Here is a 14,885-nt window from a genome sequence, read left to right on the forward strand (position 1 = left end):
AAGTTTGATTGTCGGTTGCTAATCCGCCTGCAAAATTTGATAACTACTGGCAAAATCCTTAGATATATTGCCCTATAGGGAGAAGCCTATTTTTTATTCTATACAACTTAGAATGGCAAACAAGTTGACGGCCCACCTGATGGAAAGTGGTAACCGTCGCCTATAAACATGAACAGTACCATGGACATAACAGAGTATACTGTTTCGCCCATGATATCCCCATGCATTGCCAGTCCTGAGGACCAGGTGATATTCCTCTGTACCCTGTAAATTCACGCCATATCCCACCCTTCAAACCGAAACACAGCCATGCAAACACAACTAGTTGAAACACAAATAGGACAGAGGTACCCAAGCAAACGACTTTTGTACAAAGTCTCCCTCTGCCCTATATTCAGCAGTGAACAATTAACAGCTAATATGTATGATGATAATGATGATGATTTCAACTATAAAATTTGGTAGCTTTAAATGATCAAATCAACCAATAAATAACTATTTGTCTTTTTTAAATAAATATGTGAACTTCAATTGAAAATCCAACTATTCTCGTACATTTTTGTTGTTTCTGAATCAATTGTCAAGTTCGATTATTATTATATATACGTATCTATATAAAAATTAATAAGTTGCGTCTTTTGTTCCAGGACAAATTGCTCAATAAACTGGAAGAGAACGAGCCAGAACTAGCTACTTCGCCCGAGGAAGAAGTAAGTATTGTGAAAGTAGCAACAGTGGTATTTGGTCCATCACTTCCACGTTTACAAGCATTTAAACTCACGCTTCTACCATCACGCAATTACCTTTCCTTCCGTAAACGTTCTATTCTATTATTAACTAATGATATTTCACTGCTGATACTTCCCTATCTTCTAAAACTTTCTGTTCTACGCCACCTCAAACCAGTCCCTTTTAAATACGTCTAGGTTATTACTCTATCGTTTCCGGGGCCAACCTCAGCCACTCTAACATCAGCAGATACTCACTACGCGAGATCTTTGCCCACCCATCAGGACCCATACGGTCGGTAGGCTAATGTAACCCCTCCCCCCATCGCACATAAGTCTGGCCGACTTCTGATTTACGTCCTTGATGCCAATTGAACGTAAATATATTTTTTTAAATTTTCAATTATTAGGTTATTAGACATAACACTTTAGTCCAAAAAATAGTAAACATGTGTATAATATGTATGTGTATGTTCATATGCATCTGCATAGTATAATTCACGTAATATCAAGGACATTTAAGTGGATGAAAATGAAATGGTAATCCCAGGATACATACCAGTGAGTGATAATAATACTTATTTTCAGGTCAGGTCATTTAGCCCATTGTTATAAATAGACCAGGGATTAAACACGATGATTTCTAGGAGAAACTCGTAGAGGTCGATCTTTCAGGGTATATTGCTGAGAGGGAAGGTAATGTTAATAATGAGGGTTAGTAACCCCATTTCTAGCAATAAACTCTGTCAAGTCGACCTCCTCGCGGTTCCCTCTAGAAACCAATGTGCTTAATCCCAAATGACTTAATCGCAATGGGCTAACTGACCTACTTTTTTTTCCTCACTTATCATCATTCACTGGTGCCCCGCCAGCATATACCAGCACAGGCGGAATTACCATCAGTCCATTTAAATCCATTAAAAAAAAATCCTATAACTAACAATCCCCCTTGAGCATGCAAGTTACTTAGTTATTCGGTTCATTTTAATTTAATTACCTTATTTTTACCGCCATCAAACTCCCGACCTTAATCTTATGAGTCAGGTTAGTAAACCGCTGTGGCGATGATCTCATAAAATATGTCAGTATGTATTATTATTTTCACCTTGCAAGGTTCAAGGAAATATTTTCGTGTAACAATAAGTCGTAGGTTACCAAATTCAATACCAAATCGGGCACGCCTCTACTTGTTCAATAGGATTTTATGGTAATTGTGTTGGCCTTCAATTAAATTCTAATTTAATAACAAATTATACAATATTTGATAGTTGATAAATGATTTTATGCAATCCATAAAATAAATGTATATTTTTTTTTATGGGTGAAAATGGTATGGCAACCCCGCCTGTGGTATTGGGATACGCTGGCGGAGCACCAGTGAAGGGTGATAGATGAGAATGAAAACAGGCCATCATGATGAATTCGTCAGGAATTAACCATGATAGTTTCCAGGGAGAACCGCGAGAAGGTCGACCTGGTTGAGTATATTGCTAGCAATGGGATTCTCAGTCTCCATTACTAACAATCCCTTTCCCCCCAATAAATGTATATTTGCTATGATTAAACAACTATTTACTGACAATAGTACTTATATAACTCATCTAGTTGAATACAATGACATAGATTTATAAGAAAAATAAATTTATTACAAGATATGTACCTATTAACTTAGGCACAAACCTTATAATAAATACACCCACAGTCTATATACTCTAAGAAAAAAGGAATTACTGTTCTTATCTGTAGACTTCAGCTTCCATTCTCTGGCATTATATTCAATTGATTCTGGAGAATTCTAACTTATGATTTTTTTTTTTTTATTATTTTCAGTGTGTAATATGTGTAAACGCGAAAGCGACGATGCAAACGTCGCCGTGCGGTCATCGCGTGGTGTGCCGTCGGTGCTTCGTAAAGACCATACAGATGGCGGTCAGTCAACGGTTGCTGCCGCTCCGATGCGTTATTTGCCGCGCCAAAATACTGAGGCTACGGCAGGCGCCCCGTCTCGTCACCAGCAAGAGTTGGCAGGTCCGTTTAATACTAATTGAAACTATTAATAGATAGAAAAATTTACCTTCCGACAATGCAATCCGATAACATTGGAACCTACATCTCTCTGCTATTGTTCCTGTTACCCTCTTGTAGAGGTTTGAGGACCCGCTAATGGGTCCCGACCCACACTTTGAAAAACACTGCTCCATAATGTAGCCAGTTCTGAAAAAGTCTATTTTGTAATCAAGAGGATTAATAAATAGGTTTAACTAATTTTGAGACAAAAAATACAACTAAGTTCATTTATTTATATACACGGTTCTAAATCCAAATATTTTCAATCTAATGTGACTACGAAACATCTCATCGAGTGTTTCATAATTACTTCACGATTTAAGTATTCGTTTTATTTGAGGAGCAAATGGACAATATCTTTTAGCAAAGTGCCTCGCACTTGCGGTCTGTTTTTTGTACTGTTGTCAAATGACAGTTGACAAATATAATGGAGATGTATAAATAGAAAATTTTATTTTGGGTTACTTTACACACGATTAACTTTCAATAGTTAAAAGACAGACGGTTTCCAGGCAAGCGTACTAAATTCAAAATTATTTCTAATAAATTTTCTTTTTATATTCTCTTCGTATTTGCCAAATAAATTGTAATCATTGACTTCTTAATTAAGAAAGAAAGAAAGAAACTTCATTATTAATTCTTAAATAAAATTTTTACTTTCTTATAAAGTTTATTACTTTTCCTTTTGATTAGAATTACTGGGTACAGAGGAACAACACCTGAGTCCTCAGGAATGGCAACGCATGGGGGGTATCATGGACGAAACAGTATACTCTGTTATGTCCATGGTACTGCTCATGTCTATAGGCGTCGGTTACCACTTTCCATCAGGCGGGCCGTCAGCTTGTTTGCCATTCTAAGTTGTATAAAAAAAAAAGATTTTATGGCATATACCTATTTTATGTGCAGGTATCAAGCGGTAGCGGCAAGTCGTGGTGTGTTCCTGGTTCGGTGTCTAGCTACTCGATGGGAGCCCGCTCCGTGCCTGCTTCTGCTTCTCTATATTCCGTCACTAGTGGAGAGTCTTCCCTATCCGGTAACGCAAATATATCAATTCGAATCTATCTATAATTTTATTTTTAACCAGCAACCCACCTAGGTTTCGCTCGGTTTTATTTTTAAACTAGCATACAAACTTCGTAAGGATTGATACAAAATAATATAGATATAAAAATAAGGTGAAAGCGTTTTTAAAATCGGAAGTATAATATATTAGTTTATACTTAAATAACGAGGTCCAGAATTTAATAATATTAATTATTACTTGCTTTAGGCTTTGGAGGATATGTAAAAATTCTATTTGATTAACCACGTCAAAGGCTTTTGCGTATAACGAAAAGCACCTAAAAACTCTACATCAGAGCGCATGTTAGGGACACGAGTAGTAGTAGCACAGATAATATAATAGAGTAGTAGTAACTTGATTATCATTTTAAGTCGTATAAAAAATATACACTTATTCGGGGTCAATGCTTCTAAATTTGTATGAAAACAGCTCACTTCCGCCATTAATAATAGGTTGGTACCTAAACCTCTCTGCAGTACTGTAGTCAGCAAGAAATTTCGTTGGTTACATTTGCTATTCCATGCGTGTAACAGGAAAACTATTTTGTCCAAGGCTATTAATTGTAGCACTGTAATATTACTATATTTTATCTCCAAAAATTTATATTCTAGGAGTGTCTTCCGTGTCATCAAATAGCGGTGGTAATGTGATAAATGGGTGTTCAACAAAACTGTGTGGTGGTGCGAAGTGCGGAGGAGCATGTCTCGGCGCGGTGCCGCGAGCGTCCGCCGCCACCACGCCGCCTCGGCCGCGGCAGCCTGCCTCCAATTCTTTACGACGATCACAGCATCATAGCATGAAGGTAATCTTATAATCAGTAATTTAACTTAGTAAAAAGACAACTTAATTGTGTTGAAATCATTAGCTCATTTAAGATTATTTTCCAGGGTAGACCTGGCCGCTTAAAAACGATGTACATACATGTACTCGCAGATGTCTTTGTAAAGCTCTTCTCCTGATCCTGAAGTGGGCACTAGATAATTATTTCAATTCATTACCAAAGAGGGGCCATCGTCTAAAGCAGGAAAAAATATTAAAATTATGAAGTTAATACGATAGGTACCTGTAGTGTAGGGGTCAAATAATTGTAAGCACCAGCCTCATCGCTAATAATATACCCTACTAAATCGACCTCCACGCCATGCCTCTTGGAAACCATACTGATTAATTCTTGTTGAAATTATCACGATGGGCCAACTGAGCTGCTTTTATCCTCATCTATCACGTCTCACTGGTGCTTCGCTAGTGTATATCTAAAGCGCATGCAGGGATAGCATTCCATTTTCATCCATTAAAAAAAGTAAATTGCTGTAGTGTGTATATACATATTTATGTTTATTTCAGGCGAGGCTACAAGAATATCAAGTACACAGTTACACCGGGGGGCCAGCGGGCGAGCCCTCGGGCCGGCTGCCGCCCATAAGAGAGTTTCAGAGAGAGTTCCGCGAAGGACGCCGCGAAAGCGCTGCTGCGGCTTCTGCCTCTACTAGAATAAGGTATTATAAACATACTAGAACCAATATAACAGTTTTTATTGTACAAATCGTATAATACAATTTGTTAAATACAATTATTTTTTACAAAAGGAACAATTTGATACATCATTGTCCACTTACACATCACCATCTCACTCATGTTTCTGCTTCCATATATATTTAGTGATGTGGTGAAATGGAATATGTCTGTATCATGGCATATCTGATGGGAATAACAATTTCAATCAGATGGACTCTCAGCATTTAGATCATATCATTGTATATACAAATATTCGCTGATATAATACCGCAGTCTCACGAATGAATTAAGACTTCCTTAATAATAAACCGCTAGTTGAACATTACACTAAATGTAATTTAATTTTCATATACTTATACATTAATAATCTATTTACTTACAGATGTGCACAGAAAATTGTAACACAACTAGAAACATCACCACAAAAAGATAAACAACATTTCTTTCGGCCTCTAAAACCATCGAATAAAGACGATCCACCCAAATCCAGAGATCAAAGCAAAGAGACTGAACGGAAAAAAGATAACCCCAAAGCAAAACCCAAGAAAGAAGATAAAAAGAAAAAAGACGATGAAAATACAAAACAAGACGAGAAAAGCAAAAAAGATGAAAGTAGTGATAACAAAAAGAATGAAATAGCCGAGAGAAAGAAGGAAGAAAAATTAAGGCTAAAAGCCGAAAAAGAAGCTAAGAAAGAAGCCAAACTTCTAGCAAAAGAAGAAGAAAGACAAGCAAAACTCCTAGCAAAAGAAGAAGAGAGACAAGCCAAATTACTAGCAAAGGAGGAGAAAAAAAAGGCAAAGAAAGAAGCAAAGTTAGCAGCGCAAGCGGAAAAAGAAAAAAACAAATAAAGGAATGTTTAAATTTTTACATTGTAGAAACTCGTAGCCGTCTTAAAATTAGATTCGAAATTGTTATTATTGAAGAGTCATAAAAACAATTTTAATAGAGTGTACTTAGCAAGTCTATCGTAGTCCATACATAACTATTAAGAATGTTAAAACATATTTTTTTACTTCAATTGAATAATATTCTGTTTGTGCTTTGATACTAATTTATATCAATTATTTTGAACTCGTTTAGCTTAGTTGCAATTTCTTCTTGAAATTGTTATTTATATTAGGGTTGTTGTATATAGTTTTAATGTCAAATGTTATATGAAAAGCAATCTAAATACATAGTTGTTGGATCATAGTTGGAACTCTACAAACTGTGAAGACTGAAAGAATGGGATAATGAAATCATATCGTTTTGTAATTTAATTGTTTAACAGTAAAGTTAAGAGCTTTGTGCATTCCAGCACCGCCAAAGAATTTATTTATTACTTAGGTACTAATTTTGTCGTACTTAGTTTATCTGTAGATAAAGCTTTCATTAGTATAAGTTAAAAATTATTTTCTTAATATTAATATTAATATTATGGCCAGTATAGAAAAACAAGTGCTATTTAAATTACTTACAATGTTACCGTTCATTCTAACGACTATTAAAGTGAAAAATATCAACACTAGACTTGGATGTCATACTAAAATTAAAATACAAAATATAATCCAAACATTAGGATTTAAAAGATTACTACAATCCTCTGAAACAGTAGAGATATTGATAAAAATATAATGTAGAAACAAGAACACAGAACATAAATCCATAAAATTAAAAATCTGGATATATGTTATTATGCATCTCATATGAATGAGAAACTTTATAGTTAATTCTTTAATAATAAAGTAAAAAAAAATTAAATAATAATCAACTTTTTTATCACCCTATTATTATTATTTTTTTATTACGTTTATACACGATGTGAAAACTGACTACAAAACTATACATGATCATAACGAAAATTTATCTACTTTTCATTAACAGATTGGCCAAACATTTAAAAACTTCATTTTTCTTAAGTAGATAAATGCTTACTTTTATAAAACATTCATTTTATCGTTTACAAAATTGGATATATTCAAATATAGCTATTTTTCTTTTAAGTAAATATCTATTTATGAAAACTTTATTGACCAACAGTAATACACAAGGCAAACGGATTTTTTATCAATTATCCTTTTAACAAATACGAATAGAAGCTGCAGAGATACAAAATAGTTTATGGTAACTATTGTTTCAGAGAATTACAGTAATTTCCTTTGAAATTCGAATAAAACACAATAATAAGGACAGTATGATATTGCAGTCTTGTTAATTATTTTAGTGATGCATTAGAATTGTTCATCATTCCGATACAATATGGCTCATCAAACAAGTTATATTTAGAAAATATTGTAATAAATAGTTCACTACTATATTCATAATAATTTATTGTCTTATTTTATAAACACAACACTACATACTTCTCAACTAATCATTGTTTTCCATAATGGTCAGTACATCCATAATTATTAATATTGCTTATTTTCTAGACATGCGTCCAGCCAAGTTCAAAGATAAAGGAACTGATTTAGAATACCTCTCATAAGCATCTGTATGATCAATGTCATCTAGATGAACAAATATCTTGACATATGTAGGCTATTTTTTTAATATTTTTTTAAATCGTTTAAATCTAGTATTTATTGACTTTTATCTTACAAATCGTCAATTTATTTATTGATAATATTTTCCATGTTATATCTAATTTAAAATTTTGTATAAATTGAACACTTAAAAATCGTCGTCAAGGGGTCATATTTGTCACAGTTAATGTGACAAATATGACCCCTTTTTAACACTCGATACTCCGTCTAGATGTATATATTCTAGTATTTAAAATACCTACCATTTCTAGTACCTATTATTTTTTCAGCCATACGTAAATAAATATTACGCAATCTCCTGGATTGCGCAATCTTCATCAATTACGACGTTACGACATCAAGCAATTTACTGCGAAGCAACTGTTGCTAAAGATATCACTAAACTACAAATAACAGAACGGATTAACGGATTATTAATAAACGGGATTAAGAGACCCATCGCTAACAATATATCCTCGTATTAGGTCGACCTTCACGCGGTCCCCCTTGGAAAGTATCGTAGTTAATTTATTCCCAGTGAATTTACCATTGGGCCGACGGATCTAAGTACATTCTCACCAATCATCGCTTACTGCTGCTGCGTAGACGAGATTATCAATCCATTTTGATCCCATCCCATAAAAAAATATTTATTTATTTATACACCTGGACAGTGTAAAATAAAAAAATGTTCATAAATTAAACCAAGAATTTTCATTTAGACGCTTGCGTTATGTATTTAATCAGGCGCCAGTGAATCGTACATAAAATCAGCCGCTGGTAAATTTTACTTACGATTCAGTGACGTATGGTGGTAATGGTTATTTAGAATAATGATACAGAAAATCATCTATATTTCTCGGGGCCTTCTCAATATGAACGTGTATGGAGACACTCAGAAATTGATGAAGGTCACTTTTGGTACACCTTTACTCCTTTGAAATTAATAAACTACGTACCACCGGAATACGACTACATCAAATGATTGCATTAATTTTTATTTTTATAAAAAGAATGACCTCTCCCGATGCCATTTTGAAATCTTATTATTTTAAACTCACAGAAACTTTATCTTATAATCATGCGATAGATTTAGTATTATAACGTCCAAAATTATAAGTAACTATTGTCACGTAAAAATAATTTCATGAGCTTTGATCATTATGGGTAACAAGAATTATGACAAAAAAGAAATGGATATTATAAGCAATAATATGCCATTATTTTTAGCTATACCTCTGTCATTTAATAGGTACCTCAATTAAATCAGAAATAGGATTCGTAATTACTAGGTTTATATGTACATTTCGGTAGGCCGTTCCGCAACACAGTTCATAACAAAAATCATTCATACATATTAAATGAACCATCACACAGTACAGGCGGACTCTACCGAGCCGCAGCTCATACAAAATGTATGAAAATTATTTTGGCAATGCGCTGCGTTGCAGTGGCCTACCTTTATGTACGCCAGCCTTTCAAGTACATATACATATTTCATGGAACTACAATTTATGAAACTATATCTTTGTTCATATTGCAATATGTCGTATCATACTATGTGATACAAAGGAGATAATCACGTTAACTAATGTCTACTAGACGATTTCTTAATTTTCTTAAAAAGTATTGTTCAATAATTCAGTATCCTAATAGTAGAAAGAGTTCTGTCAATTCAGCAACGCAAGGAAACATTACTTGTTGTTAGATGTGTACATGCAAATTATGATAAAGTAGTGCCTGGATATCATATCTCATATAAATCATCATAAATTTCAAAATTCATGATCATAAATTCTAAATTCCAGTAATTTAGTCCAAGTTTTCAAATTCGTTGACTACATGAGATATAAAATGCTATTTAGATTTTTCTGAAGACAACTTTCTGATATACGACATATTGAAGTATCAACATCTATAAACCATATTTTAACCGAACGTAAAATGTAATGTAGAATCATATCAGGTTGCATTAGCATACAGCTAGTTAAGTGTTGACATTAATTTTGTAAGAGTTCCACCACATGTCGGAATTTATTATTGTCAATCGTTAGAATTTCCTGTAAAATAAATAACAATGTTACCATAGCCTTATTCTTTTATTTTTTCAACCTTTGACTTCGTTAAAAATGTACATTGTTAAAACATTTAAGGAGGCATAAAACAAAACTAAAAACATTAAAAATACATAAAATTAGTGTAATCATCAGGAGTAAATAATTATATTATATATTTAAAAAAAAAATTAAATAATAAGCAACAATCAAAAGATTTATTATCTACATTGAAATATTAACAATTCACTTGATTACTAAATATAAACTAATACCAAAGGCATAAAGGCATTGAATTTTTTTATTCTTTGTAGTTATCACCAGCACGCTCGTAAAGTTCATCTCCAGTCTTCTTCTCAATGCGCATGTATTTGTTGACCATTGGTCTATAATAATATGCCTGATAGTCACTACGTTCACCCATTTTCTGTAGGATCTGCTTCTCCAAAGCGCGCAACTTTATCTTTTGAGCCTCTTCATCAATAAAATGCATAAACTTTTCATATTCCTGAAAATAGGAATTATTTAAAATACATTGAACATACTATAAAACATATAATTAACATACTTTTCTTTTTTTAACTAAAGTATGAAATAAAATTTGAGTTATAATCTTATAAATTATAAATAAATAACCTGAACTCCATAAACCACAAGTTTGACTAATGTAAAATAACAAAATGTTACTTTGAATGAACTTCTTTTTTTATATTATGAACTATATCCTCACATCACATTCCTCATGAGATATGCAGAGACAATTCAATATTCAAGCATAAGCTATTAGGGGGTTTTGCCAATAGTTGCTACGCTTCGCAGGCAGACTGACAACCGCAGTTAGATTTTGAAGATATTTTAAGAGAGAGATTACTGCCCATCCCTCGCCTTCCCTTAGTCGGTTCTTGTGACACCCACAGGAAAGGAAGGGATGGCCTTTACAGACCCCACCTGGAACATAATCTTCCAGGTGGGGTTTGGCCCCTTACAAAGGGGACACTATGTATATACAAACTATGTATACACACAATTAAAAACTCTGCTCACTACACTCACTGGGGTGGGTACCAGACCTATTTGAGATAGGCACATCCCCCTCCCTTAAATACACTTATGTTTCTATATACAAACCAAACAATGGTTCCCAAAAAAAACTTACATATTGATACATTTTTCATTCTTATTACACACACAATTGGTATAAAAAATTCAAAGCTCTTATTTAGGCACTATTCTTGAGACTTGAAGGCTAGGTTTTGAGTTACTGTTAATGGAAAGAGACTACAAAAGTTAAAATTAATTAGACCCGGGTACTTCTGACCCACATTCACATTGCTAATATGGAAGCATAACACCATAGACCTCAAGAATAATGACTCTAATAGTCCTTAGGCTATTAGTATATATATATACAAAGGATTTCAGGTATAATGACGATGAAGGGACCACTCTATTTTCATCGTTATATCAGGAAGTTGTTACAGGCAAAAGTAAATAGATACAGACATGTACACATGTATAGTTTTTTCTTCGCACAAAACACCATTGTTTTCACTGTTTTTCAATTTTGAAATGATTTCCAGCCTTTCTTTAACAGTGAATGTGCATCGAGGCAGTCACACTTATCCAAAGTTTACTAAACTCAGTTGCTACTCAGAATATCACTTTGTAACTGAACCATAAATTAAACTCCGAAACATACATGCTTCCCTACCTACTTAGCTGATATCTATAAACAATAGGTAATGGTCTCCATACTTGTTGACCATCTGTGTGGATGTAAACAAAAGGTTAGAAATTTTTGTGAAAGAAAGAAATCCTGGTGTCTCTTCAACGACCAACTTCGGTCGCAATATCTGCATGGGATTTGTAGGAATGTGAATGTGAATGTGAAAAGGACTCCATTTTCCGCGCTTAGCCTCTCATTTGGGCCATTGTGCGTATGAGTCGTGGCTAGTGCAGCCAACCTAGCTCCGTCCAGAAGCGCAGAAGCTTCCTGGGTTCTTCACAGGCCTCACGGAGCGACCTCACCGTTCCGAGGATTTCTAAACGTTGATAGGCCACAGCCTCACATTCCAGGATTACGTGAGCAGCCGTTTCTTCGGCGTCGAAACAGCCTCGACATAGAGGGCTGTCTGTGGCTCCTATTGTGTATAGATGTTTGTTTAATGGACAATGACCCGTTATTGTCCCTATCATTGTTTTGAGGTTTTTTCTGTCTAGATGTAATAAACGTTTTGATAGTCGTTGATTCAACATTGGTTTTATATGTCAGAGGATCTTTGACGAATCCACATTCGAAGTTGTGAGAATGGAAGAGGAAGGAGTGGATACGGGCCTACCACCCTCGTTCCTGAGCCTTTTCTAGCTAGTTCGTCTGCGGCATCGTTACCATAAGATCCACTGTGCCCTCTTATCCATTGGAGGATAACTCGGTTATTGGAAGATATCCTATCCAGTGAATGGTGGCATTCAATTATTAGTTTGTTGTTTCGTAATGTTTTTAGTACTGCTGCGCTGCCGGATAAGAATCTAATGCTATAACCATTTATTCCTAGCTTATGTACAACTGCAGCAGCCTCGGTTATTGCAACACATTCGCATTGGAATATTGAGCTGTGGTCGCCAAGCGGTATGTGCATGTTTATATTAAGGTCTAAGGAAAAGACTCCAGCTCCTGAACCATTCTCAGTTTTGGAGCCATCTGTGTATATGCGTAATTCATGTACACCGGATTGGTCCTTTTCCTCTTCTTTTATTTGTACTTGGTATTTTTTGTTAAATATATAATGATTATGAGTCCTGTCACACGAAGCCACAATCAAAGGTTGATATTCGATTGCCTGGTTCAGAATAGCAGTGTGGGGACTGTAGTGATTTTTACCCCATAGTTCCAGATGCATTAGTCGGATAGCGGCTAAGGCCGCTTCCTGCTGTATGTGCAAGTCTAGGGGTGTTATGTTGAGGGCCAACTCTATTGCTGTTGTAGGAGCTGTTTTCATGCAGCCTCTAACAGAGGAGTAAACCAGTCTCTGAAAGCTTTTTAGTTTGGCGGCAGTGGTCGATAGTTTTGTCCTCGGCCACCAAACTAGTGCACCATAGACCAACATTGGCCTGATTACAGCCATAGAGTTATTTTTGGCGAAAGGCCCCATTTAAAGATTTGTAAGAATTTGTTACAAATAATTCATTAAAAACAGTTGTTACACCCAAACTCAGCGTTACATCCAAAGTTGCTATAACCACATGAATTTTGTACTAAAGTATGCTTTAAATTCAAAGTACTTAGATTTAACGTCGCTATAGACAAATGGTCGCTACAACCAAGATCGTATTAAATTAAATCCACTGTGTATATATATATATATATATAGGCGATAGTTACCTGGCTATTAATTTATTTGCCAATCTAAATATCATAAAAAGCATAATTCTAACAAGCATAATGACACTTGCTCTGCTCACTGATTTGTTAATAACAGAAAACATTAAAATAAAACATACTTGCTGCGGGTTATTATGAATGTATCGGGCAATAAATCTCGTAATTGGATGACTATAGTACTCCCAGTGCTTAGGATTGTAACCCTCAGGAATAGGTGTCAATTGAGCAGGTCCTATGAAGACATTGGAGTAGAAGATAATCAGACTGACAGGAATCAACCCAACCATCACGTAGTAGTGAAACATATCCTTGAATTTGTGCCATTGCCATCTGTAATAACAACAGAGGTTAGAATCTTACGACATTTGTATACAAATAAATACCCATTATTTTACAAATATATCAATTTACATAAGTTAATTAACTACACTTGCAAAGGTTTATACTGTTGATATTTGTAAATATGTATTATTTATAAAAAAAAGTGGTTAGGTAATCGATTCAGGAGACACGGTACCTGGAAGGTTGCATAGCAAACGTCTTATGGTGACCACCAGCGCAAAGCGCTTTGTTTGTTGAAAAACTCACATTTTGAATATTACAAGATCCCTTAAAATGATTTTTGAAAAGATTTACACCGAAAGAACGACCTAAAGAACTCCAGGACACCATTTTTATTTTGACAAACTTACAATGGACACAGAGTAAGTAGAAACTTGGAAAGTATCTACGTTATTTACGAGTTATGAGTAGGCAGTGTAAGTAATATTACTATGGCACTACCTTTAATAGATATAGACGAAACTGAAAATCAAATCTATGCAACCACCTAAAGATATTAACAATTAATAAAATATATATATATGAATATATATATATATATATATATATATATATATATATATATATATATATATATATATATTTTATTATGTACTAGAGATACAGCTCGGCTTTACATGGGTTGATAGAAATTTCGAAAATAATAATATTACTCGCTGATAATTGTAACTTTAAATAAACATTTAAATCTTTCCTTTTTTAATGGTAGGATAGAAAACTTAAAAATTTGATGAATAGGTTGCATAGATTATATTGAACCCTTTTTTATTCAAAGTGACACCAGCCGGATATATATGCACAAAAGAAATCTGCATCTTATATTGCCAAAATCAATTACACCCAAAGATTTAGACTTAAATAAACGATGAAATAGAAATGGTTAAAACTAATCTGTAAATCAAAATGCCTAATGAACATTATACATTGTAATCAACAAAGATTTCGGAAATTCCTTGTTCTTAGATAATTATCATCTGTGGTTTAGATTAAGTACATGTCCACGTAAAAATGTACTCTGTGATTACCGCATAGCGCGAAGTTTGATTTTTGTACATATAATTAAAAATAGCATCTAGATTATTAACTTTATATATTTTAGAGCAGTAAGTTAAAATATAAACAAGTGTAGGTAAGATTTATTTATTAAATTTTAATAGGCATTTAATACATAAATATTCACAACCTAGATGACTAAGTTCTTAAAATGTACGTACCTCATACATG

At 34.0% G+C, this 14,885-nt stretch overlaps 2 protein-coding genes across 5 annotated transcripts in view; one reads left to right on the plus strand and one right to left on the minus strand.

Moving 5' to 3' along the window:
• Window positions 1-6,301, plus strand: part of LOC113516175 (protein split ends) — a 133,806-nt gene extending 127,505 nt beyond the window's left edge. For all 4 annotated transcript variants that reach the window (XM_052899100.1, XM_052899099.1, XM_052899097.1 and 1 more), the window contains exons 3-8: window positions 648-710; window positions 2,559-2,756; window positions 3,705-3,831; window positions 4,473-4,663; window positions 5,206-5,357; window positions 5,759-6,301. In XM_052899100.1, coding sequence (XP_052755060.1) covers window positions 648-710; window positions 2,559-2,756; window positions 3,705-3,831; window positions 4,473-4,663; window positions 5,206-5,357; window positions 5,759-6,227 — 1,200 coding nt within the window. In that variant the 3' untranslated portion in view covers window positions 6,228-6,301. The remainder of the gene's footprint in view (window positions 1-647; window positions 711-2,558; window positions 2,757-3,704; window positions 3,832-4,472; window positions 4,664-5,205; window positions 5,358-5,758) is intronic.
• A 3,832-nt stretch (window positions 6,302-10,133) lies between these two features.
• Window positions 10,134-14,043, minus strand: LOC113515994 (NADH dehydrogenase [ubiquinone] 1 beta subcomplex subunit 5, mitochondrial). The gene is made up of 3 exons (XM_026900322.3): window positions 13,837-14,043; window positions 13,439-13,649; window positions 10,134-10,445 (listed from the first exon to the last, which is right to left on the minus strand). Exons 1-3 carry the CDS (start codon window positions 13,989-13,991, stop codon window positions 10,239-10,241), a joined length of 573 nt encoding a protein of 190 aa, XP_026756123.1. The 5' UTR covers window positions 13,992-14,043; the 3' UTR covers window positions 10,134-10,238.
• Window positions 14,044-14,885: the final 842 nt, after the last annotated feature.

This window comes from Galleria mellonella, unplaced genomic scaffold (genome assembly GCF_026898425.1).
Source record: "Galleria mellonella isolate WM207_F2 unplaced genomic scaffold, CSIRO_AGI_GalMel_v1 utg56, whole genome shotgun sequence".
NCBI lineage: Eukaryota > Metazoa > Arthropoda > Insecta > Lepidoptera > Pyralidae > Galleria > Galleria mellonella.

Excerpts from the sequence above, each read along its gene's own strand:
- LOC113515994 (XM_026900322.3), bottom strand. The coding sequence starts at position 13,991 with ATGGTGTCCTGGAGTTCTTTAGGTCGTTCTTTCGGTGTAAATCTTTTC. Across the intron at positions 13,650-13,836 it reads TTTGCTATGCAACCTTCCAG|ATGGCAATGGCACAAATTCA; the intron begins GTACCGTGTCTC and ends TTGTTATTACAG. Across the intron at positions 10,446-13,438 it reads TTCATAATAACCCGCAGCAA|GAATATGAAAAGTTTATGCA; the intron begins GTATGTTTTATT and ends TCCTATTTTCAG.